The sequence below is a fragment of the Typopeltis vanoorti genome, chromosome 15, assembly GCF_054136105.1.
Source record: "Typopeltis vanoorti isolate ZY-2024b chromosome 15, IOZ_Tvanoo_1.0, whole genome shotgun sequence".
NCBI classification, from domain to species: Eukaryota; Metazoa; Arthropoda; class Arachnida; order Uropygi; family Thelyphonidae; genus Typopeltis; species Typopeltis vanoorti.
The window spans coordinates 54,802,147-54,828,191 of record NC_143563.1 but is presented as its reverse complement, the minus strand read 5'-3'; the positions used below and the strand labels follow the sequence as shown (position 1 = coordinate 54,828,191).

General features: G+C 35.4%; 1 protein-coding gene across 2 annotated transcripts in view; it reads left to right on the top strand.

Moving 5' to 3' along the window:
• Positions 1-26,045, top strand: part of arx (asterix) — a 296,423-nt gene that overhangs the window by 148,280 nt on the left and 122,098 nt on the right. For both annotated transcript variants that reach the window (XM_090404855.1, XM_090404856.1), the window contains one exon: positions 12,510-12,576. In XM_090404855.1, coding sequence (XP_090260981.1) covers positions 12,510-12,576 — 67 coding nt within the window. The remainder of the gene's footprint in view (positions 1-12,509; positions 12,577-26,045) is intronic.

The window sequence follows — 26,045 nt, the reverse complement described above, 5'->3', positions numbered from 1 at the left end:
AGTTTTGATGTATTGGGTAGTTTGGAATATAAAACATAGGCATTGTAAATAGCGATATCCATCAAATAGAAAAATATTTTCTTGTAACCTTTGACGCATTTTCGCATAATTGGAAAACAAGCAAGTAGTTGGTCTTGCCTAACGACACCGCCCATTCTGCAATTGTATTCAAGAACACTTTAGGTTTTATTACTTTTTCTTCATCACCCCTTTTCCTGTACTTTTCCTGTATCTACCATTTCTTCTTTTGAATGCTTTGTGCTTATCATGTAAACATCCTTCTTATCCGACAAAATTCTTCGAGAAGATAAAGTTTTTGATTCTCTTTTTTTATTTTATATGTCGTCAATTTTTTAGGCATATTCTTGCGATTTTTTCTAACTGTCCCCACAACATTTGTACTATTTTTTCTCAAGAAATAAAATAATTCTGGTGACGAATACATCTAAGAATAACATATATCCTTTCCCTAAAATAGGTTCGGCCAACTCCATGACGACATTTTGAGATGCAGGTGTATCGCTTCCCGCAATTTTATCCTTTCCTTTATAAACCTTGAACAATATCCAGAGTCTGATTCACATAGCTTGTAAAATTTTATCCCAAATCGTGCTCGTTTGCTAGCAATGAACTGTACATAATTTAGTCAACCTCTATATTTCATAAGGGATTCATCAATTACTACATTTTTATCTGGTGTATATAATTGCTGAAACTTATTATTCAGGTAGTCGACTATATTTCACACTTTACATATTTTGTCATCTTTCTTTATTGTTTCATTATCCACGAAATGGAGAAAATGAGATATAGTCAAGAAGCATTTACGAGCCATAATTTTTGAATATATGGGTGTCTCGACCACAGCCCTCTTTGACCAATACATGTCTATATTAGATTTTTTTTCTTTGACATAATTATACATAATGCAAAATATGCCTGCAATTTGTCACTTGTTATTGGATACCATTCTTCAATCTTTTTTTTTTTTAGTAATTTCCTCATTTATTGCTTGAGCGCATATCTATTAGTTTCTGTAACTATCATGTCAAAGAAATCATCACAAAGTATTTGTTTCAAAACAGAAAGAGATGTCGGATTTGCATCAAATCTTAGCAAAGCAATTGCATTGATGCTGGGAATTTCCTAAATGGTTTTATAATAGGAATATTTTCCTTTTCTCACTAATTCCATTCGTTTTGTGTTACATCAGAATCATTGCTACTAGACGATATCGGTGTCAAACGTTTACGAACATTGCCTCGAACTGAACTTCCACTGCTACTGTCGTTATTGTCACTTGACAAGTCAAAAATGCCAACACTTTGATGATATAAATTTATCTCACTGTTTTTATCCAAACTGTCCTCTCCGCTTTCAATATCACTTTCGGCTAACATTGCAGACATATTAGGGACGATAATAAATTGCAACACAAACTAACTAGTGAATAGAGTTTATATGCATATATATTCACTGCCTAACACCCTAAATTCGTTTGAAATTGACGCGAACTTCGTAACGTCTGCAATATGTCAAAATCAATTTTGGTGCAATAAACAAAATATGTGTCACAGCTTTGTATGTTAGCTCTAAATTCGTTTGAAATTGGCGCGAACTTTGTAACGTCTGCGATACGTCAAAATCAATTTTGGTGCAATAAACAAAATATGTGTCACAGCTTTGTATGTTAGCTCTAAATTCGTTTGAAATTGACGCGAACTTTGTAACGTCTGCGATACGTCAAAATCAATTTTGGTGCAATAAACAAGACTTGTCACAGACATCTTTGTATGTTAACGGGTTAAAGGCTATGTGGAGTATGCTTTATGTACACACACTTACACTCATTCACTTCTGTAGTCTGAATGAACCAATTGGACACTTTGCAGATCTGTATTCTTATCTAATGTCTAATTTATGCTGATCCTTGCCCCATTCTTAATAAGTCTGTACTAGACAAATACACAGTCACTCTTTCCTCAATCATTTCACCAGATCATGTCACTAGAGACAAACTAATGTTCAGTTTCAAGATGAAAAACCAACTGATCACTCTCACAACTGGGAGCCAAGTTTTACAGTGAAATTAAGAGATTCCCACTGGAGTGTATAGAACCCAATGAAATTGTAAATCCCACCACTGCCAACATAGAAATCATGTTGGTGGATGTCCAAACTGCAAATAGAGGTCCCTGAAAATATATTCAGTATATAACTCTCCAAACAGTTACTGGAAGCAGAGTTAACTGAACTTCTAGAAACCGAGAGTGGTAGTAGTAATAGAAGACCTTAATGCCAAGCATACAGCCTGGAACAGCAGGACTATAAATTGAAAGACTCGAACTCTCAATGACTTTTCTGGCACCAGGAAAATCGTGATTATAGTATACCTCCAGAACCCATATACAGCAATGTGCAGAACTCCTTGATGTGTTTGACATAGCGATACTACAAAATATCACATATTGACAGCAAATAAGTGCAGTGGACAACCTCAGCTCTTATCTAGTTTTGCTCTGAGCTCACAATAAGAAAATCCCCCAGATAGGTTTCCACTCATCAACTGGACAAACTGTTGACCACTTGAACTAGTTCCAACCTTCAGTTCAAAGAAAAAAATTGACTGCTTATTTTCAAGCTTGGAAAATCAGATAACTGCATTAACAGCTGTAACCATAGATGTGCCACACACAAACTCTGACTGAATTCCAGATGAGATTAAGAAACACAATTGTGAAAAGAACAGAGCCAGGTGACAGTACCACAGAATGCTGACAAGCACTCAACAGAGTGATGAAGGGAGTTTAATGTGCACTTAAAAACCATTGAAATCAATAGTGAAAGACAAACCTTAGTCCTTAAACACATAGCACCAGATGCTCTGGAAAATAACTGAAGCTGCACCTCTATCCCCAATCCATGGTGAATATGGTCTAGTTTATTGTGATTAACACAAAGTTGAAACTTTTGCTGGCAGCTGCCTAGCGATGCAGTATAGTCCAGACTACTCACATTGATCTAGACTTTATCTGTTAAAGTACACTCCTGAGTATAATGTATGCTAAAATGCACAGCATACGTAAACCCTTCCAACTGATATATCCTGCTCAGGTAGGTACATTAAATCATCGCCTAGCTTAAGAATAGGAAAGCACCAGGTCCAGATGAGAACTGAAAACTTGCGAAACACAAATTTGGAATTAGAACAGTGGTTCAAAAACTGGCAAATTGATATCAATACAGGCAAGATCGCTGTAGTGCTATTCACATGAAGACGAGTATCCTTGGAGGGCAAGGTGGTAATGTTTGGCACCCCCATTCCATGGTGCTCAGTAGCCAAATATTTAGGGGTGCAACTCATTAATCTGCCAAGTTGCAAGCTACAGTGAGCAGCAGTTTTGAGTGAACCCTGCACAACACAAACATCTCAAAATCATACTGAACAGGTAAGGTTTTTCAACCTGCTGTTAGAAGCCCAAAATGGGCACACCAAAGGCTCAGTAATATTCCAAGTTCACTAGTCTACCACATTGCAGAAGAATACAATAAACAAATATTTCAGGACAGCCACACCCTCTCCCCCTCAAAAAAAAAAAAAAAAAAAAAACTGAACAGGTACGTTCTTTTCTTTTTTTGTAAATCTTATTTGTTGTCAGTAGCTCATAATGGAAAACCAAGTGCCATTGTGCACATTCTTAATCTAGCAGTTTCATGCAAATCTGACAAAGGGATATTATTTCAACACAGGTCCAATCAGTCCATTATGCAGAACAGTTAACTGTTTTGGGTTATTGAAGTCTCCCATTGATGAGACCTCAATAAATATTGAAATTGGCTAGGTAGTGAACTTTGTGATAAAGTTTTTGCATTATGGGATAGTGATGTAATTGTTGTGAAGTCAAACAGCTCTTGTATACAAGTAGAGTAGTTAGTCATGAATATATTTGATATGCAAGCTTTGTTTGCTTATGCTTGGGTTAAGGATTAAAACAAGAATATAATTTCCAAGCACTAATTATATTCTTTATAAAGAATATAATTAGTGCATAAGCCAAAAATGGTTCAGTGCTTAATAAATGTCAAACCATAAAAAAAAATGTCATTGATTACTTTTGATAGAACTGTTTGATTAAAGTAAATTTTCATTGAAAAAATAAAATATTGACAATCAAACTTCAGCTGTGAACAATTTCAAACTGTTATAAGAGCCTGCTAATCTGATTTTTATTTGATCATATGCATATGTTTAATTACAGTAATTTCTACTCTTAGTAGGAGAGTATAACTGGACCATTTTTATTGGCAAGACAATTCAAAATGATTTTTTTTTTTTTGACCATTTTGACGGCAAAATTATGTCAGCAATACATAAACAAAAATGTTCCTTGTTTGAATTGTTGAGATAATGAATGACATTACTGTATATTAATAAGATTCATCCCTGACAGTGGGCTCATTGAAAAAGAATGATCCAGTAATGCAACACCTCCTAACTGCACACCACACATTAACTTTTGGTGAGTCTCTTTCATGTTGCCACGTTTTTTGAGACTTCTCTGTACCGCAAATGCAGTTGACAGAAATCCAACCTCACATGGTAATCCTCTTCTTGTAGCATTTGAACAGTTGTAATTTTGTAAGCATGTTTATGGAGTTGTCTTGTTAGAATTCTGTGCAAAGTGGTTTTTGGTACATTTAACTCAGCAGCAGTATGTCACACTGATTTCTTGGGACTCTTATCAAATGCTCTTTCGATTTTGACCATATTCGCTCTCCTTGATGAATGCCTCCCTTATCTGGGTTTGTCATGAATTGATCCAGTTTCTTTGAATTTTTTCATTCAGTTATTAATTAAATTTCTGTGGGGAGCCTCCTCGTTATAATGGGCAGAGAATTTCTTCTTACTGCTGTTATGGACTTGAGTTTGGCAAGCCACAGGATGTAATTGACTTTTTCTTCAACATTTGTCATCTTCAATCACACCAGTCTAAAAACAAAATAAGAAAAATGTAATGAAATAATAACATTCATGCATCAAAAATTCTAATAGTTATACTTTCAAATGATATTTATTGCAACTCTGCAACTGTGTTACTTTTTGAAGCAGTTAAAGTTCAAAACTGCACTAAGAATTATGGGATGCCCTGTACTATTATTTAACTTAAAATTTCAAAACATGAGTTAATACTGAGTGTGACAGTGTCATAATATAAAATACTTATAATCATTAGTGTACACTGTTGCTAAGAATTTTTCCCTTGAAATGTATTAAAGTAATACATTTCAAGGGATAAAAGAAATATCACCTCGTCATCAATTTCCTGATATGCACCCTCAAGGGATGTTCAGGCTATCGTAACAGCACTAACATAATAAAATTTACATTATTATTCATTTCTTTCCACAATTTTTCCCAAATTAGACTATTACTTGTCAGACCAAACATTTTGTGCTTCTAAAACACTTTTGATTGAATCATTCAACCTAGACCTTGGTCTCTTGCCTGCCATCTTGGCATCGAACATCTGTTTTGCTAACCTTTCCTCTCCAATTGGCTCTGCTTATACATTCTTGAATGCTAACTAACAATATCAAGTTCCTTTATAATATGTGTTTTTAATATGATTCTGCCATTGATGCCATCTGTTCACTCTCCTAATTTTTCTCAGAACCCTTATATTTGTGGTCTGTAGTCTTTGATCGAATGTTATTTCTAACCCAACTCTGAGATCCATAACTTAAATCTGGTGTGAACGTTGTCTTGTGTACTGCTAATTTGGTGTTTTCACCAAATTATCAAGTAAAATATTTCAGCTATTTAAAATAGGCACAGTTGTTAGTGAAGATGGCAAGTCAAATCTGAATATAGACAACAGACTAAGCAAAGCTGGTATGATGGATAGCCAGCTAAATTATTTAGCTGGCTACCCATCATAATGTGATCCATATACAGGGTGTTCGGGATAAATTTGACATATTTATAATTAATTATATTTTTCCGTAAGTTACATGTATTAACACACACTTCTCTTCATTTAAAAGTTTGGACCCTTCTTCATTCATATACAAGATGTCAGAAAGGATGGATAGCTGGAACCCACCTGAATCATGGAAGAGAATAACTTGTATCATGATGATTCGTGCCCGCCATCAAAATAAGGATATTACGATGCTGCCCAATGCTCCCTGAATACAGTAAAAACAATCAGGCATGAACTAGAGACTTGCAATGGTGACTACGAGGATGTAGCAAGAAGAAAGATCCCTAGCAGACGATCTGATTGCGTTCGTACAGCAGAATTCCTCGCAAATCTGCAGGAACAGGTGTTGAAGAACCCTGGCATTGGAATTCGGGCTTTGTTCGTGGAGTTGCTAACTGTAGTCAAGCCCTGGATAACAAGGGTAGCCAATGGTAGGCCGTATGTATGGCAGCAGGATTCGGCCCCTTGCCACACCTCTGGGAAAAGTCAAAAATGGTTGTCTGAAAATTTCTACGACTTCACCAGTCCAAATGTTTGGCCTCCAAACTCCCCAGACCTTAACCCCATGGATTATTTTGTATGGGGCGCAGTTGAAAAAGACACCAATCGCACTTCCAGTAATACAAAAGCCCAGTTAATGGATAAAATTAAAACAGTTTTTGCGGCCCTTCCCAGGGAGACTGTAGCATCAGCTTGTTCGAGGTTCCGAAGCAGAATTGAAGCTGTGATCGATGCTAATGGTGGTTATTTTGAGTAAATCTTGTTGATAGTATTGTAATTAACTCTGCCTGTAATGTTTTTTTGTCAATTCATTAAATTTAATAGATACAAAGAAGATTTTCTTTTTCCTTACGAAACTGTCAAATTTATCCCGAACACCCTGTAGATGATGAATAAGAATAAAGAAAATATATTTAAGCGCCTCCGTAGCGCAATTGGAAGAACAATGGTACACTGCACCCTTCGATTGAAATAGGCCTAAGTTCGATTCTCGTCGTGACGGGAGGAATCTTTATCTGGACGATTTTCAATCGAAGGTGAGTTAGCCGATCTCATACGGAGGTAGCAGGGTTTTTTCTCCCGGAAACTTGGGTTTTCATCCCACATACAGACAAATCGGCCCTTCAGAACACACGCAATTTACAGACATAGAATACCAGTTGTGGTGGTGGTGGAAATGGGCAGTAGATGGTGTTGATGGAGACGATTCGTAGTAGAAGGTTCGGTGTAGTGGTTGAGACAGTTGTAGGTGTCCTTCCACGATGAGTCATCGGACTCCTTGGAGATGTCAGGAATAATAATAATAATATGCATCCGTGTATCCTTGTTTTACCCTTGATTTTACATCAAACCTCCTTCCATTCTAAGTGCTGATTTACAAATTAAATATATAGACTGTATTGCTTTGTATAATGTTCCGTTTACCCCATATTCTATTCTTGAGCGATACTTGTGATGTTAAATTAAGAAATATAAACACGTTAACACAAGAATATTTTAATATTTTCCAAATATTTCATATTTGGAAAATATTAAATGAGGATAGTCTGAAATTAACAGACTATCCTCAGTGGCTTGATAGGATCAGTTTTTACAAGGTGGAATACAAACAATTGATTATTCAAAAGTAGAACGAGCCATGTGATCTTACATTGCTAAGCACTAAAGAGAGGTAAATTTCATCAGGGTGATGAACAAATTATAGGTATTAATTCACAATTTCATATAATAATTAATCTTAATTTATAAATTCAATTAAAGATAACATTAGACTAATGTAGGAATTAGAAGTTAAATAATAAAGTAACACGTAAAAACCACAGTGATATCTTTAATTAGTAAAGGACATATATTTCGTACTAAAATTAATAGTACATCTTCAGTGTCTGTAACAGTAATAGGAATGGAATACAGGCAAAACGTTCTCTGGATCACCTATTAAAATACAATTGTTACCGCATGCTAGGAAATAATAGAAATAACAAATTTAATCTATTAAGATAAATGGTTTTTTACATAAGATAAAAGTCTCCCAGATCTTTGAGAGAGACATACAGTCATTTCTATTTAAATTCGGTCGGTGTAAGATAGTTTCACAACTTTCTTTGAATAAGTGTTCATATTTGAATCTGCATCTATGGAGGAGAACTGCTTTATCCCACTGGACACTATGAGTAGAGTCAATACTGTGCTGCACCAGACCAGACTTCAGAGGTTTGTTATAATCAATATAATATTGATGTTCTTTTATTCTTTTTTCCAATGAACGGCCAGTTTGTCCAAAATAAGAGACATTGCATTCGCAAGGTATTTGGTAAACGCCAGCCAAAGAGAGAAGACAGTTTATCCTTTGTAGAAGGTAATAAAGAAGAAATTTTGTTGATAGGAATATATGTTGGAATCAGTTGATAACTTTTTTAGAATTCTACCTATAGGTTCCGAGATTCCTGGAATGTATGGAATAGGAACTCTGCAGACTGTTGAAGAAACTGTAGGTGTTGGAACATAAGAGTCAAGTATCTGTTGGATTTGATTGGAGTTGTAATCATTTGATTCCATTAACTTTTAAAAAGTTCTTGTTGTTCTTACAACAAGAGCTTTCCTTCATTAAATAATGAACACAGATTTGTGGAGGCTACCATACTGTCCAGTTCCGCTACTGTATTCACAGTGATATTTTTCAGCATGAAGAATACCTCCAGTTCATCTCCCTCAATTTTCACGTCAATAGCTGCATAGTCTCCACCTGGATGATACATACACCCTTGCAAAGTGATCACTTAGTAGCTCATCTGTTTCTTCTGCTTCTGTCACCTTCCTACCATCGACATTGATTAGTCATTCTTCCTTTTACTTGCTATAGAGAAAAAAACTTTTGGGTATAAATTGGCCTGCTTAGCTAATTTTCTCTCATAATCTGATTTATCCTTCCTTAGCATACTAGTTGTCTTTCTTGCCTGCACTATGTATTGCTTACAAGCATGCTGATTACGTTTCTGTTTGTATTCCTTCCACAATGCTTTTTTTAACTCCTGCTTTATATTGCTACTTGTCCACTTAATCTCTACTCAGTTTATTCTCTGAACCTGGATATGCAGTCCCCTTAATGTCTTTCTCTCAAACCAATCCCTGACTGCTTCCCATGTACTACAGATATTCATTCCTTGTAGCTTCTTATGCCATGGCTCTGTTCCAAGCTGTCACCTAAGTTTGTGATACTTGCAGGCTTTGTAGTGCCACATAAATTCTTTTTTGATTTAGAATTCCACATGTTGAACAACCTCCCAAAATTAGACTGCTTAGTCACTTGATCTGATTGGAGGTAGAGTTGCCACTGTAGTTACAGATAGATCTTCTGATGCTATTACTAGATCTAACTTTCTCAGAACCCCTGGTCCCTTCCAGGGGTTCTGAGAAAGAATCCCTGGAAGGGATTCTTTTGCTGTTTCAGGTAATTGCTGTTTCATGCTGTTTCAGGTAATTATCCTTTTGTAACTGAATAAATTTCATTTCCATCTTGTCATGTGCTCTTTCCTCTTCCAATTTATATTCCCTTAGTTGAAGTCTTCCATGATAATTGCTCATCCTGCACTTATTGTATTAATCTGCTGATGCATAGCATCACATCTTCCTCTGAATCCTGGGAGTTCAGAGGAAGATGTGAAGTAGCAGCAACTAACAATATATTTTATCCTATTCTCATACCAGACAGCATCAAATGAACCATCTCCATCAGCTCTATAATCCTCCTTAACTTCTAATTTTGTTGGTTAAAGTTCTTCAGCTATCATTATTAATTCCCCTCCTCTTGCCCTTTTCTCTGTCTTCTCTGAAAATACAATATCCATTACATTCTATCTATGTAACCACATCATTCTTTGTCAACCAGGTCTTGCTGATGCTGATAATTTTTGGCCAAGTCAAGCTGATCGCCAGAAATTACTTTTATTTCTGATATTTCTGGCATTCATGTACATGCATTTCAACATCCCTTTGGGCCAACAGTTACTCTTTCATATACTCTCTGCTTGTATATTTCTCGCCTTCCACTTCTCCGAATTGAAATTGACATGTCTTTGTCACTTTCTCATTAAATATACCTATTATCATTGAATCTCCATACAATGCTTTCTCCTTATTTCAAGTTTCTCACTTTTATACTTTTTTCCATTCACTTTTTTTTCCCTTCACAATTCTGCCTTATATCCTTAATGTTAGTTACTTCATCTCTGCTTTTGACACACTTCTTCCACTCACAAAACATTTCCATTTCTCTGTCTCTCCATTTTCACTTTTGTAACACAGATCATTCACTCTAGGCAATGAATGCATTAAAGACACACTGCATTGCACGAAATCCTGCATACTGAAATCATTGAATATCCAAGTCTTGGTTGCCATTTTTTCTTGTATGCATCGGTGCCATGAATATAGAATGCTTTTTAAACAATACTGTGTAATAATAGTTATAATTCATTAAACACACTTAACATAGTCAAAAATAAAGAAAATACCATCAATAAGGATTAACAATATCATGAATATTTATTAAAAATAAGGACTTATCTGAAGAACATGTGCTCTATACTTTCACTGCTAAGGACGATGCTAATGCCTTCCCCCATTAGGCCAAACAGAAATGTTGCTTTCTTAAGTTAGTTGCATATATTGAAAACCTACTAACTTACATAATCATTTTGAAATTTTCTCCTCCTAGTTGAGAAATTATTCTGAAAAAAAAAAATATGTGTGTGTGTGTGTGTGTGTGTGTGTGTGTGTGTGTGTGTGTGTGTGTGTGTGTGTGTGTGTGCGAGTGTGACTATCATCTCTAAGTTTCCTCAATTTCTGGCAATTTCAAGTGTTTTCATTGACAAACAAAGACAAAACTGAATTGATATATGTTTGACATGTACTTGTCCTACCATTTTTCAATTGGATTTGCTGAATAATAATTTGTTTCTTTTACCCCCTTCTATCTTAATTTTAGTACATTATACTTGCATCCTGCTGCCTACGGTACTTTGTCTTTTCTTTCACTACTTTTTCTATAAGATTTTTGACAACACTAAGCATTCACAACTTTTTACCATTATTTCTATCCATGTACTGTGCTTGCTGGCTGCACAAAATGAATGAGGCATCAGCACAAATTGGAAATACTGCATTAATTGAATACTACCGCTACAGAATGTAAAACTGTCCAAAATATGTTACACTATATGTCACATACATAAGTAGTCCCAGACTGTCTGTGTGGACATGTGATTAAGGAAAAAGGAGTCTGTTGTGTTTCTTACACTAGAGATTATAGTCATCAGGAAAAAGCAGTGTGAGGAAGGCTGTTCCAAAGAACTGAAGTATGAGGAAAATAAAGAGAAGAACAAGAAGGTGATAAATTTGAAGCTGTGCTGTGTGCTACATGAAAATACCTATAGAAAAGGCATATCAGTGATAAAAGTGATTGAATGAGTCTACAAGAGTGGGTTATTCAAATCATTTTCTGGATAGCTTCAAGCATTTTCAGAAAATATTTGATATATATCACCTGAAATATGAGAACATTTCTAAGGTTGGGCAGATTTAGAATTTATATGGAGCATAGTTGTCTTGAGCAGAAAACAACGTCAAGTTTGTTTTTTTGGAGGCTGAAGAGGCCATGAATGTGATATGTTGGTTTCAGTAAACAGTTAGAAGTATAAGTCAGCACAAGAAGGGAAACATGATATTGTCTAGGGATCAGATATTATAAATCTAAGGGAAAATAAAGTGAGATCTTTCTTGCAAGAAATCAAACAAGATTGTGTTTTGGTAGTATATTGAAGAATGCCAGACATTGTTTAGGCACTGATTATGGAAGATCATGAAAACTGGCATGTTTGGATACTGCAAGGTTTGTCAAATGTAGAAAAGGAAGTAGTGTGCTATCTTCAAAACTAAAGATGGATTTTGAGGTTAGTAAGAAGTATTTAAATTAGAAGAAAACCTTTTTAGACATCTGCAGGATGGATGACAAAGGTCAAACTATCAAAACTTGATGTTTGATAAAATGGACAGCATAAACAGAAGGGGATGACCCAGTTAGATGATGATATAAAAGAGTCACACTGGACTGAAAATAGTGAGAACTGCACCAAACACCAGCAGATGTTATATACATAGGCATAAAAGATAAGAAGCCATTTATATATAGGAGGAAGATTATGGTTGATTGCTGGCTTATTATGACATGGGACATGTGTTAAAATCATCCATTAACATCTATGAGTAAAATACCTCTGTGAGATTGTTTATTTTATACATTGAATTTGAAATTTATATAGTTAACATTCAAATATAATGAAGCTAGTAGACTTGCTTATGAATGTCATCAGAGTTGGAGAATATTCAGATCGCTAGTAACAAAATAATTGTTTTCAAAAAGTACTTAAAATACCTTTTCTGTACAATTCTGAATATTGAACAGTTGCTTAGGTTATATTTTTGATAACATTTGTATAATATATTTTTCCTCCTGTTTTATTTTAGGCTTTATTATACAGTAAAAAGCAGCAACAAGAAGATGCCATTTGGAAGCAGATTGGACTAGGAAGAGGTTTAGTTTTTATTCTTTTTCTATAAGCGGTTAGATTATTTTAACTATTATGGAGTTTTATTTTAATTTTTTTTTTATCACATAAGCTTGAATAATTAATACTGTATATGCTACTTTGAAGTTAGTACAGCTCCTTTTCAGTTTTATAGTATGTTGAGTTGAACAAAACTCATTCCATATATGCATGAAACAGCAGAATCGTTTTATGTACATGGTTAGAATAAATGAACTGGAAATGCTTCATGAAAAATTTTATCACATTAGCAATGAATGCAACATTCCACCCTCATCTAGCAGGTAGGTATATTGCCACTAACTTTATCATCTGTGGATTGTCTTTGAACTGTTTTAACTTACCTTATTTACTCAAATACACCTTCACCCTCGTGTGTATCTTGCACCCCTGATTTTACTTTATGAAAAAATAAATTAAGTGTCGCATATACCTCGCACATGAAAAAAGTTTAAATCTAAGAAATATATACTAAATGTTGTTAAGGTACTTCGGGTATTTTGGAATTCGGTTTGAAGAGAATCAGCATTTCAAATCAACAATCGTCGACTTGCCTTTGTCGTTGAGTCACACAATCTTTTGTTAATACCGCACCAACAATATGAACATCTTCATAGCTCTGCTCTACTGACCTACCCTTCCTGTCCCTTGCACTTCTTGTTAGTATTCGTGAAGGATTGTTCATAACGTATCTCAAGTCTTGTAAATCACTGATAATTTTTGCTTGAAATATGGAGAAACATTCAAGTTACAGTGCTCTGTTACATCTGTGATAAAAGTGATTGAATGAGTCTACAGAGTTGGTTATTCAGATCATTTTCTGGATAGCTTCAAGCATTTTCAGAAAATATTTGATATATCACCTGAAATATGAGAATATTTCTAAGGTTGGGCAGATTTAGAATTTATATAGAGAATTGTTGTCTTGAGCTGAAAACAACACCAAGTTTGTTTTTTGGAGGCTGAAGAGGCGTTGAATGTGGTATGTTGGTTTCGGTAACAGCTAGAAGTGTAAGTCAGCACATGAAGGGAAACGTGATATTGTCTAGGGATCAGATATTATAAATCTAAGGGAAAATAAAGTGACATTTTTCTGCCAACAGGATTGTGTTTTGGTAGCATTGAAGAATGTTAAATATTGTTTAGGCGCTGATTATGGAAGATCATGAAAATTGGCATGTTTGGATAAGGTTTGTCAAATGACAAACCTTATCCAAAGCTATCTTCAAAACTAAGGATAGAATTTGAGGTTAGTAAGAAGTTTTTGCTGAAAATAATTAAAAGAAAACCTTTTTAGACATCTGCAGGATGGGTTTAAACCCAAAGTTTTGATAAACTCAAAGATCACATGTTTCCAAAATAATAAAAGGACAAGTAGTAATGAAACTTTTAATTTAATCCCAGATGCATTTGTCGCTAAAGATTCAAATATATTGCATGATGAAGGTGAGCTGCCAATCACATAAATAATGTTGATAAATGAAATTTAAATGTATTCATTTTATAAATGTGAGCAATTATTATGATGAATACTGAGGATTTAATTATAGACATCAATTTAGTTTTTTTTCTTTTTTCCTGAAAAACTAGTTTCAGAAAATCCCTGCATATATCTCACACCATGTTTTTTAAATTAAATTTTTTCGGAAAAAGTGCAAGTTATATTTGAGTAAATACAGTAAATAACAATGCTTCATTCTGATAACTTACACAGTGAACATAAAAATACTTCAGCATTGTAGCCAGAACATGGTCAACCATTGTTGATTCTTGATGTTGATATTAGAATGTAAGCCTTTAGGTCTACTAAAAGGCTAGTAATACACAATATACGAGGGTGGTCTGAAAAGTTTTCAACCATAGATGGTGACACTATCGAGGATTTTTTTTTAAGTTGGTACATCTGTCATAAGCATCCATGTGAAATTGCAAGTTATTTTATCAAGTAGTTTGTTTTTATACAGCTGTCTGAAGCAAAAGTGTTGTCTGTGTCCCTTGAAATGGATAAAATTGAGTATCATGCGGTTATAAAATTCTTTGTAAAAGAAGGTTTAACACCAAAAGAGTGCCCATAAACTTTTATGAACTTCGAAATTCATTCCATGTTCATAAAAGTTTATGGGCACTCTTCTCCTTCGTTTTTGACAACTAAGAAATTATGGGCTGCTGAGTTTAAACACATGATCCACGTGAAGGACGTCCAAAAGGTGTAACAACACCAGAAATCATTGATCAAGTGCACAATATGGTAAATGACCTGGAAATGCTATCTTCATAGCATTTCTGCGAGTCAAAGTTCATGAAATTGCTGAGACTATAGGCATTTCAAAAGAACGTGTAGGATGTATTTTGCACGAAGAATTGCATATGAAAAAGCTTTGTGCAAGATGTGCTTGCTCACAGCAGATCAAAAACACACCTGCATGAAAATCTTTGAACAGTGCTTGGAGCGTTTTAACAAGAATAAAATTGATTTTGTCCATCGATTTGTTACTATGGATGAGACTTGGATTCACCATTACACACCAGAATACAAACAGCAATCAAAACAGTGGACAGAAGTGTTAAATATTGTCGTCTGCGCCATTGTTATGTCATTACTTTTCCTATAATAATTTACTTTCTTTATGAATTTACCTCTCTACAATGACTACAAGACTTACAAAATTTCCCTGACTCTAATATCTGTGTTACTTCTTACGTGTTCATTCTATAAGGAAAGCAAATTCTATATCTCTAGCCGATTCCTAATTTTACTCGCGTGCTTACCCTGACTGATGAAGGTTATTCCTTGCTAAAAGAAACGAATCCTCTAATTTCTTTCTGGGATCGTCTCCTCTTCAGATATCGGCAAATTTATTTTTTTAAAGCTGTGCCAGCCAATATCTTAGAATAGAGGGGACTCTTATTCAGGGAGACTTTTCCAGATTTTTGGTGCACATAGGTGAATAAATTTAGTGCTTAAACTTATAAATTAAACGCTTTACTGTGTCTAAGTAAATTCTGATTTGCAGTCATAATCTCTATAACAACATGTTATACCTTTCTTTCAATTCCCCCCCCCCCCCCCCTTGCTATGGTTCAGATTAACGAGTGATAGTTTTAATTCACATCACAGGCAAAACTCAGGTATAGAAGAAAAAACACATTTATTGGAATCTAAAGACATATACACTTAGACCAATTTCACTTTCAGTTAGTTCAATGACATGCTAAATCAAACTGATTAATACTCTAATGCATGAACAATAAATCCTTCTTTTGAGTTAGAGATTAAACACACATAATATACACATTATACACTTCTAATCAATATTCTACCTACTGTGTTAGTCTTGCACATTAAACTAGTCACAATCATCTATGATCATGCCAGACAATTTGTCTTATGAACATTAGCCACTGCTAAATAACTGCTTAAAGTTCTTAAATACTGTCCATACTTGATTATTACACTACAATGATCTTTCCCTTTTACTGATTGGGTAATTATACAACAAAATCTGTACTTTAACATTTCTTGGGGGCAGGATCTCCAGGTTTGTTTGAATTACCTCTCGATACTTCCATAAGCCTGCATCCACTGGTATGATCATCAGATTAAGCTATGCTCTGCACCTGGCGTTTTTCCCTCGTCTATTCTCGATCTGTTTCTGGCCATCCTCGTTTCTACTGCCGGTTCATAGGATATGTCTGCGATATTATTCCATCGGAACTTTCAGTGAAGACAGCATATGCCGACATCTCACGCTTTAGTACCAGCAGAAATTCAGACATTGAAGAGAAAGGTGCACCATCCGTTATCGTACTATCGCCAAGAAACACCGTCAGGAACTTCTGGTCCACGGGAGACGTCGAATCATCATCCAGCAAAATAGGCAGAAAAAAGCCTTGAGGAAAGGGTGTAAACCCTTTTTATTCTCCCTTCACTTCCCCCTTTTTAGCACCCTGTTACTAACTGCGATAGCGCCCTCTTACTTTCTGCGATCTTTTCCTACCCGCTACTTTCTTCGTCTGTGGGAATTTCGGCACATCGCGAGATCTCTAGCAGCGTCTTCCGGGAAACGAATGTGCGTCGCTTTCCAAGATTGCCAATGCCTCAGGCCCGCCTGTGACCTTTGAACTATTGTTTACATCTAATTTACCCATTCATTGTATACATGATGCATTCATATAATACCAATTTATACACGAGAACCCTTTATCTGGTCTCTTTCGATTAAAGGTGAGTTAGCCAGTCTCGTATGGAGGTAGAAGGTTTTTTTCATCCCTGAGAACAGGCAAACTGGCCCCATGAACACACACACGGATTTACAGTCATAAAATATATATAAATAATCCCTCATTAGGAGTGCTCAACCTGCCCCCTCCAAAGGGATGAGGGAGAAAGTTGGGGAAACCCCATATGAATAAATAAAAATTAGTATGCAAAAGGACAGCTACCAACATTGTCATGTTGCTTTGTGCAAATATATTAGGAAAGGGGTACATATTATATACTGATAATTGGTACCCAAGCGTAGATTTGGCAAGAAAGTTAATTTGTGCAAATATTCTTCTAGTTGGAACACTTCGGAAAAAAAAAAAAAATGGAATTTCAAAAGAATTTAAAAAAAAGAAATAGCAAGGTGCAGAGGGAATGAGAGCTGTTTGAACAAGAAAATAAGAATGGTATTAAAGTTTCAAAATAGATAAGTGTGATGTCTTCTTATTAACCAATAAACACTCAGTTGAAACAGTTATTAAAAAACATAAATAAATAAATGATTGTACTAGGCCAGAAATTATTGTTAATTGTAACAAAGGTAAGCCTTATGTTGATACAGGAGACCATTATGCAAAAAATCAAGTATTTGACTTTCTGCTGACTACATTTGTGATAAATGCATGAATAATGTTTAACAGTATAAAAGATATTTAAATAGCAATTAGTATTTAGTGCATGCAATTCTAAGATTGTGAGGGTCGTGAACTTATGTTTAAAAATTACAAAAATAAAATGGATGCGATATGAACTGCAAAAGAAAGAAGGCAAACTGTTGAGTTACATCAAGTCCATTAAGAAGTTAAATAATTTGGTACCAAAGTTTCAAGAAACTGTACTATAAAAATAGCAACAGTCTGCGATGATTGTTCTTAACAAACCTTACCTATGTTTACGACTTTTTTTATAAATTATTTAAATAAAAAATATTCATTTTGTTGCATGCCTCATTTTTTACATCTTCTTGATAATATTTGCAATTTTATAAATATTATGACATACAGCATAAATGTTTTAAAGTATGTTTTAAAGTGTCTACAGTGTTGGTCATCGATGACCCATGTGGTGTGAATGGGCAGTCACTTGAAAATACCATGGCATGAAATGTGTTAATGAATTCCTTGTCTCCAACTCAAAATATTCATATATTATCCAAGCCTTGGTTTTCCTTAGTTCTCCACCAAGTATGTCATGGCAGGCCAAGAAAAAAAAAAATTCAGCATCCCACAAGTTGTTTAGTACCAAAACTCCAACTCTGCAATTAACATGCACTGTAGTTCCCCAATAGCCACATCACGACCATCAACAAATCCATATGTGATTTTGAAAGGGCCAAGTGCTGAAAATTTTCCTCTTGTCCAGCACTTGGCCTGAGCCTTCTAGTCCTTTGCCAACCAACTGAATGTACAACTTTTGCCCTTTTATGCTTCTCTGTCAGTATCCTAATGATACCATCATCTGAATGGAAGACAGACCCCTAGCCTTTTCCCCCCCCTGACTCTTGCCTAGACAACCATTGTCTCCTAATTTTTTTTGTCAAAGAATTCACAAGAGCCTTGAATAGTTTGGACACCAACTCCACTGGAAAAATGACAGTATGTTGCACCCTTTGATTGGAAAAGGCCTAGGTTCGATTCTTGTCTTGATGAGAGGAATCTTTATATGGGTTTTTCCAATTGAAGATGAGTTAGCTGATCTCATACAGAGGTAGCAGGGTTTTTCATCCCAGAAACTCAGGTTTTTCATCCTGCATACAGACAAATCAGCCTTGAGAACACACGCAATTTACAGACAAAATCTACTAGCGGTGGTGGTGATGGGCGGTGGATGGCGTTGGTATAGATGATCGTAGTTGCGATTCGCTGTAGTTGGTGGATTAAGTGGTGGAGACAGAGAGTTGTAGAGTAGGTTCCTCCCTCGATGAGTCTTTGGATCCTTGGAGGTGTAATTTAATAATAATAATAACACACCTCTCTCAAATGGTTCGTTATCTTTTTCTGTTTATAGAAAGCCCACACATACTGGAAGATATTTGTCACACCATCATCCAGCCAAACAGTATGGTAGCATAAAAACAAAGATGCCGAACCAGAGCTGTCTGGTTCCAATGATACTAACTATTCTTACTACTCAGTTCATCTGTCTCCACTTACCACTGAACCTTTGCCACACTTTTTTTAGCCAATGGCTATAACCCCTCAAAAAAATATTAAATGCCTCCTCAAATCCTCTCCTAATATATGAGGACTACAGCAAAACTGTTACTATCCCATATATTCCGGATACATTTGAAAATATACCCAAAGCACTTAATAAATATAAGCTCCACTATGGTCTCTGAGGTGGATGTAAACAGATCTTGTCTGTCCATAGTAAGCTAGATCACAAAGTACAGGACACTTCAATATACTCTTGAATGTGATAAAGGAGCGAAATTTAAGTGTCCTGTACTTTGTGATCTAGCTTGCTATGGACAGATAGGAAGACCTGTTTACATCCACCTCAGAGACCATAGCAAATACACTTCACCACTGTTATGGCAAGTCGAGACTAGCAAATACTGCTTTGACACACCTTCCCATAGGATCAGATGGAAAAAAGAAAACCAGAGTAGTACGTTGAAGTCATTACAAGTGGGTAAAAATTAAAGATGCCAAGAAATTATATTCTTGGTTTCATCCTCTATCCATAGTTGCACATGAAGTCACTTCACGACTTATCTACATGTAAAGGCTAATGACCTCACATCAATTGCCTTAGTATCCCATAATGCAAAGCACATGTTCTTATAGACATGTATTGTTCTATGCATTATGGGAAGAGCCACTATCCAGACTGGTTTTGACATTTATTGAGGTCTCATCAGTGGGAGCCAGATCCAGAAGTGATACCAAGGTTGAAGTAATGCAGAAGTCACATTTCCATATACAAGTAGTTAAAAGATGTCACACCTTATTGATGAAATTGGTCTTGGTAGTGGCCTTCCAATAATGCATAGCATTATACATGTCTGTAAGGATATATGTGTTTCATTATGGGATACTAAGGCAGTTGATGTGAAGTCATTAGCCTCTGTATACAAGTAGTCCAGTCGTGAAGTAATTTCATGTCTTTGTTTGGTTATACTTGGATCAAAAGGATGAAACCAAGAATATAATTTCCTGGCATTTTTAATTTTTAGTATAACCAAGTGAAAAACACTTTCAACGTTACAAGTCAATGTTTTTGTGAGCAGTAGCTTGAAACATTCCTCAGACCTTAACAAGTATGGCTATATCAGTTTATCAAAAATCTTAGACAGTCATTTTATGATTAAATTAATACTTTTAATGTCTGTCTATACTACCAGTTAGGATTTGAATTCTTTGTTACTATTTTAAACTGTTCCCACTGATAACTGTCTGTTGCTATTTGCATACTACAAACTACTTGTGCTAAAGATACTAGGTAAAATATCAGCCACTAATGTGTTATGAAATAAAGCCATTAAAAAGCTACATCAACTTCCAACACACAAGCCTTTTTCCACTTCTGGCAAAGGCTTGTGTTGGTATTTTTGTTATTGAGAGATTAAAATTTAAACTGTTCAACAAGCATTCTCAATGTGGTATGTTTAGTGGACATTAACTTTCAACATGATTGTTTGCTCTACTTCTCTTGAGTCCTTTTCTATTCTCCACACCACCATTACTTCTTCTCTGGAAACAGGATCCCTTTATCATATGAATCCTCCTCTTGCTGTGGTGCTGATATAGCATCGTGAGCACAGTTATTGTCTGTTGGATATGATGTTCTTGTGTTGCTCCATGGTGGGTGGGGAATTCTCGTGCTGAATAATTTTTGTTATTGGGATTTCCCTTCAAAAATTCTCCTTTCTGTTTCGGCATCAGTTCATCAAATTAAAATTTCAGCCCCCCCCCCCAGCAGATTCAGAAACGACTGAAACAACATGTGATATATAATAGAAAACATCAGAAGCACATATCTACCATTTTTCCTAATCATATAATCAACAGGTGAATGCTTAGTCCTGAAAATGGAAAATGTTTGCCATTCTTTATTCAGAAGGATTTGGAAAGATTGGCTAGATTCCCAAAATTATTGAAAAACTTTATATAGGAGATATTTTTATTGAAACAGTTTTGATAAAACATTCAGACCCCTCCTCAATCAAAAAAATAAAATAAAGGAACTTTTCTAGAGAGTAAAATCAGAGCAGGACCTTCTCAATTGTCTAGACCAGGATTTCTCAAACTTTTTCTATGACGGAACACTTCACAAATCCTGAAATTTTCACGGAACGTTTTGGTTTTTTTGTAATGTATTAAATAATAATTAATTGGTAATTAGCTGATTTTTATTATAAATTAATAATTAATTAAACATCAATTAGACCATCGTTAAATTAATTTGTGCTGATTTTCATTGACATCCTATTCTGATCATGAAAAATTTATATTATAAGTACTTATGAGTGAATGCAGACTTTTTCTCCTGTGTGCTGGTAGTTTTCCCCTCCTTTTGTGCATCTTGGAGATCGCTTTATAGGCTGGTAGTGGATGACTCACTATCTGTTGCATCATAAACACCTTCAATAGGAGATTTCCTAATACCAAAATTAAACAAAGTGCCTTGTCTCTTATTCATATTAGAATTTAAATCTGTATTCCTATTACTTTTAAAAAAATCATGGCACTCCGGTTTCAGAACAAGCACTTACACACTGCAATACGAACTTGCGAAGAAAGTATTCAGTATTAATAGATTTGAGAACTGGATACATTTTCTTTATACTTCCTTGCTGATTGGTCACTGACATTTGCAACACAGATGTTATTTTGTTTAATTTTGAGATCACGCTGCCCATTGTTGTAATCGGCTTGCAGGTAATTTTTATGATTGGTCATAAATGGCGGTATTCTCTTTCCTGATTGTTGAAAGATTTTGATGTGTGAAAATTAACGATAATTCATGAATATTTCCATGTTTAAAAATATGCCGCTTGGTCACTGACATTTGCTACACAGATGTCATTTCCTTCAGTTTTGAGAACAGAGGATATGCCACCCATTGTTATAATCCGCTTGCAGGCAATTTTTATGACTGGTCATAAACAGCGGTATTCCCTTTCCCAAATGTTGAAAGGTTTCGATGTGTGAAAATTAAAGATACACAGATGTTATCAGACATTCTGGGTCTGAGCTTTACGACATATTCACGAGTATTATTCTCCTCAGAATATTTCTACTATAAAATATTTATTCATGAAAAATGCTTAGAAAACTAAAATGACAAATTCCAGAACTTCTCAGTTTGAGAAACCCTGGTCTAGACAATTGAAAGATCAAGGTGTGAAGACAGATTTTGATATTTTCAACCAGGAATATCATCCTTCTTAAGCTTGGTACTCCCAAATAGCAAACTTTTGTAAAATCAGGCTATCTGAACTGCACTGTAAGATTATATATCTTGAATCCATTGAGATGCTCCAAGTGTCAGAAATATAGTCATGCTCAAACTGTCTATAATGGGTTTGAGCATGACCACATTTCTGGAAATAGCGCTTGAAACCAATGACTGTGCTGGCAAAAATAAAATAAATAAATAAATGTCAACTGTGAAAGTGATTATTCAGACTGACTGTGTTAAAGATTGGAAGGAAGAGAAGAAGACCTAAAAGATGAAAATGGAAACAATCTTATGCAGAGAAGGTAAGAGAAAAACATCTCATATGGTTGTCCTACCTCAGAGTTAAATCATTCTTGAATCATATGATTTAATGTGCTTTTCATTAGATCACAGCATGCATTTTAATGAATATTGATTCACTCTGGGAAATTGATGAAAATCTTGCATGAAAGTTCTTTAGTAAAAGAAAAATAGTGGCAATAACCACCAGACAAAGAAAAGCCTTTAAGATATCCCATCAGAAAAATTGGCTACATCTGTATCTACAGAGAAATCCAAACTTTATTAAAATTTCAAGCATCACTGGAATTCATTTTAAATGTCGGATATTTTTCCCAAGCAGATGGGGAGACATATGGACACTAGACATCCAATCCCCCCCCCCCCCCCCAAAAAATAAATAAAATAAAAATAAAAACCTCTTCCTACTATTAGTTACAATAACATCAGATAAAATACCATTTTCTAGTAATATCCATACTTTTACAAATTCATCAGGTTGACTGAAACACATTCTTATCTTTAGCAGAATTTAATTTTGCAACAGCCAGTTTAGTTACTCTCTTATTGGTGAAACACATTATGGGAAAGCATAAGGAGTGTGTATAATACAAGCTTTCCATATGTACAGCTAAGAATGTGCAAAACAAAGTGTTTTTCACAGACAGACTTTACCATGAGTCAGTTGGTTTCTGGTGTACTAGTTCTCAAGAATGATTCATTTGCCACTAGATCAAAAAAAAGGCTGCTGTCTCTAGTATACTTCTTCTATAACCAGATCACCCAACACTAAAACAGTTTGAAAGAAGATTCAGAAAATGAAGGATACCCTTTCAGTCATGGAACCGAATGGATGTTCTGAGAGGGAGTTTTTTTTTACAAAAAACATTGTCAAGACCTTTCTACTCATCTGAATCCTTGGTGCTAAGAAAAAGTAAAGAAGTAAAATATCTCATTCTTTTCTCAAATGGTCTGGAACTCTGCCACAGGCATTTTCAGAAAGAATTGAAAGCTGCTGTATTTCAATGTTGACCATGTGCTGGTGGATGTCTTTTATGAGATTGTTAACCATCTATCACATCTTCCATGGATCATCTGCTCTGTCTATCACAAAATCTTCTGTGAGTATGAATTTCTGGATTCCTTCTGAAAGGAAATTATTTCCTTTCCAAAGTTTGGTGAGGATCCAGGTAACCAATTATTGTCCAGTAGCTCTGGTTGCTTTGGAAATATAGTTCTGGAAATCAAAAATCTGTTTTTCTGAGGATATAACTTACAAAAATAATCATTCAATTTTAGATAATTTAGTTACTGGAAAGATATAGAAATACAGTTTAAAAAATTGAGTACTTAGTATCAGTTTTCCTTGACATGAAGAAAGTGGATGATACAGCTTGGAGGTTCGATATACTAAAAGACCCACATAACTTAGTCTTAGAACATTTCTTTTCATCAAAAAATTTTTTGTGTGATCATACCTACCAAGTCTAAGTAGGATTTGCTCCTTCTAATCGTTCCATAATGTTAAGTGTCAGAAATCCTTGTTGATGATTTCATCATGTTTTGTCATTCTCACTATATGAGGATCATACTCTTGATTCAAGTAATTGATCATGTTAATGCCTGAATCTTTACAAATGAGCTTAGGTTTTTTCCATAGAACACAGAACCTCCATGTCTTCTAACTCTTTGGATGGAAGGCAGATATTGCTGTTAGGTCAGCTTCGAGATCTTGATCCGTCCTTTATATTGATTATAGGCAGATCGTAAAATAAAAACTAATATCCTTGATTGAAACATTATAGAATATACAGACTACTAATGAACTATTATTATTATTATGTTACACCTCCAGGTAGTCCAAAGACTCATTGAGGGAGAGCGTGCCAGCAGCATCAAACGATTGATTCCCTTCCAACTACTAACCGAGATCAAACTTGCTTAAGTTTTTGCTGAGCCATTAGTAGCAGAGACTCTACCAATCGCCCAACTTTTGCTGGCTATCAGACCAAGACTTAATTGTACATGGAAGTGTAGAGAGCAAGTTTTTGCATGCTCCACACAAGTTGCATTCATCATCTTACACACACACCTTCCTGTTGATTGGCAGTAATATGCCTGTGTGTGAATTGCTGCTGTTCTGTTTTAACCATGCATTTTATTTTAAGAGTGCCGCTATTTCTCAAATGAGTGCAGTCGTCATTATTTTGCAACTTAGAATTCTGTTTGAGTCTTATATGTCCAGGCCAATTTTATTCAATTTATCCAGCATACATTAAGTTCCTTCAGTGATTATCATTAATTTTTTAATGATTATTAATTAACTTAAGGAATTCACAAATCAGAAAACTCCATAGGCTCCTTAAGAAGGTCACTTCTTAAGGAGCCTAAGGAGCCTGTAGAAGTTACTAATAAATTAAAACTGTTTAACTCTTTACCCCCCCCCCCCCGTATATATGGACTCCCAAAAATACATAAAGAAAATGTGCCATTGCATCCCATAGTGGATGGCATTGATTCCCCCACATACAAATTAGCTAAACATTTGGCCAAAGTGCTCACACACTATACTGGTAACACACCATCACACATAAAAAACTCAGCCCATTTCAAAGCCAGCATAGAAAACCTTACACTCCAACATACTGACATAATGGTCAGTTTTGACGTTTCCTCTTTATTCACAAATGTCCCACTCAAGGAAACCTTGAGTGGGACATTTGTGAATAAGTGGGACATCCAAGCTAAATTTTCTCCCAATATCTCAGCCCTATTTCAGCTCACAATGAACTCAGGCTATTTCGTTTGGCAGGGAAAATTCTACAAACAAATAAAGGGGACAGCCATGGGTTCATTATTATTATTACTATGGGCTACTCCAGGAGTCCTTAGACTCATCGAGGGAGGCCCTAAACATCATGTTCACACAACTGTTCAACATTCTCACAGTATCTATCATACCTTGCCTTGAACTCGCTCACTGTCATAGCACCCACAACAGACTCTGGCAGCTTATTCCACTCATTTACCACTCTAAAAGTAAAGAACCCAGCTCTAACACCCCTGCTAACCACGCTCTTGCCCAGCTTCTATGGGTGTCCCCTAGTTCTCCCACCACCAGTTTTGATCTCAAAAATATCATCTGAATTAATCCTATAGAATCCTTTTAGCAATTTGAATGTCTCAATCATATCTCCCCTTTTCTGCCTATCAACTAGTTTCTGCAACCCACAAATCTTCAACCTGTTCTCATATGGTTCATTCCATAGACCTGCTATCATCTTAGTCACTCGCCTCTGGATCCTCTCCACCTCCTCCCCATCAAGAAGGAACCGAGGTGACCAAATCTGGGCACAGTAGTCGAGATGAGGTCTTATCAGGGCTCGGATCATTCTCCCCACCCTTGGCCAACTTCTTTATGGAGACTTTTGAAGAGAAAGCCTTAAACTCTGCCTCACAAGAACCAACCATATGGCTTCGCTACGTTGATGATGTGTTCGGTAT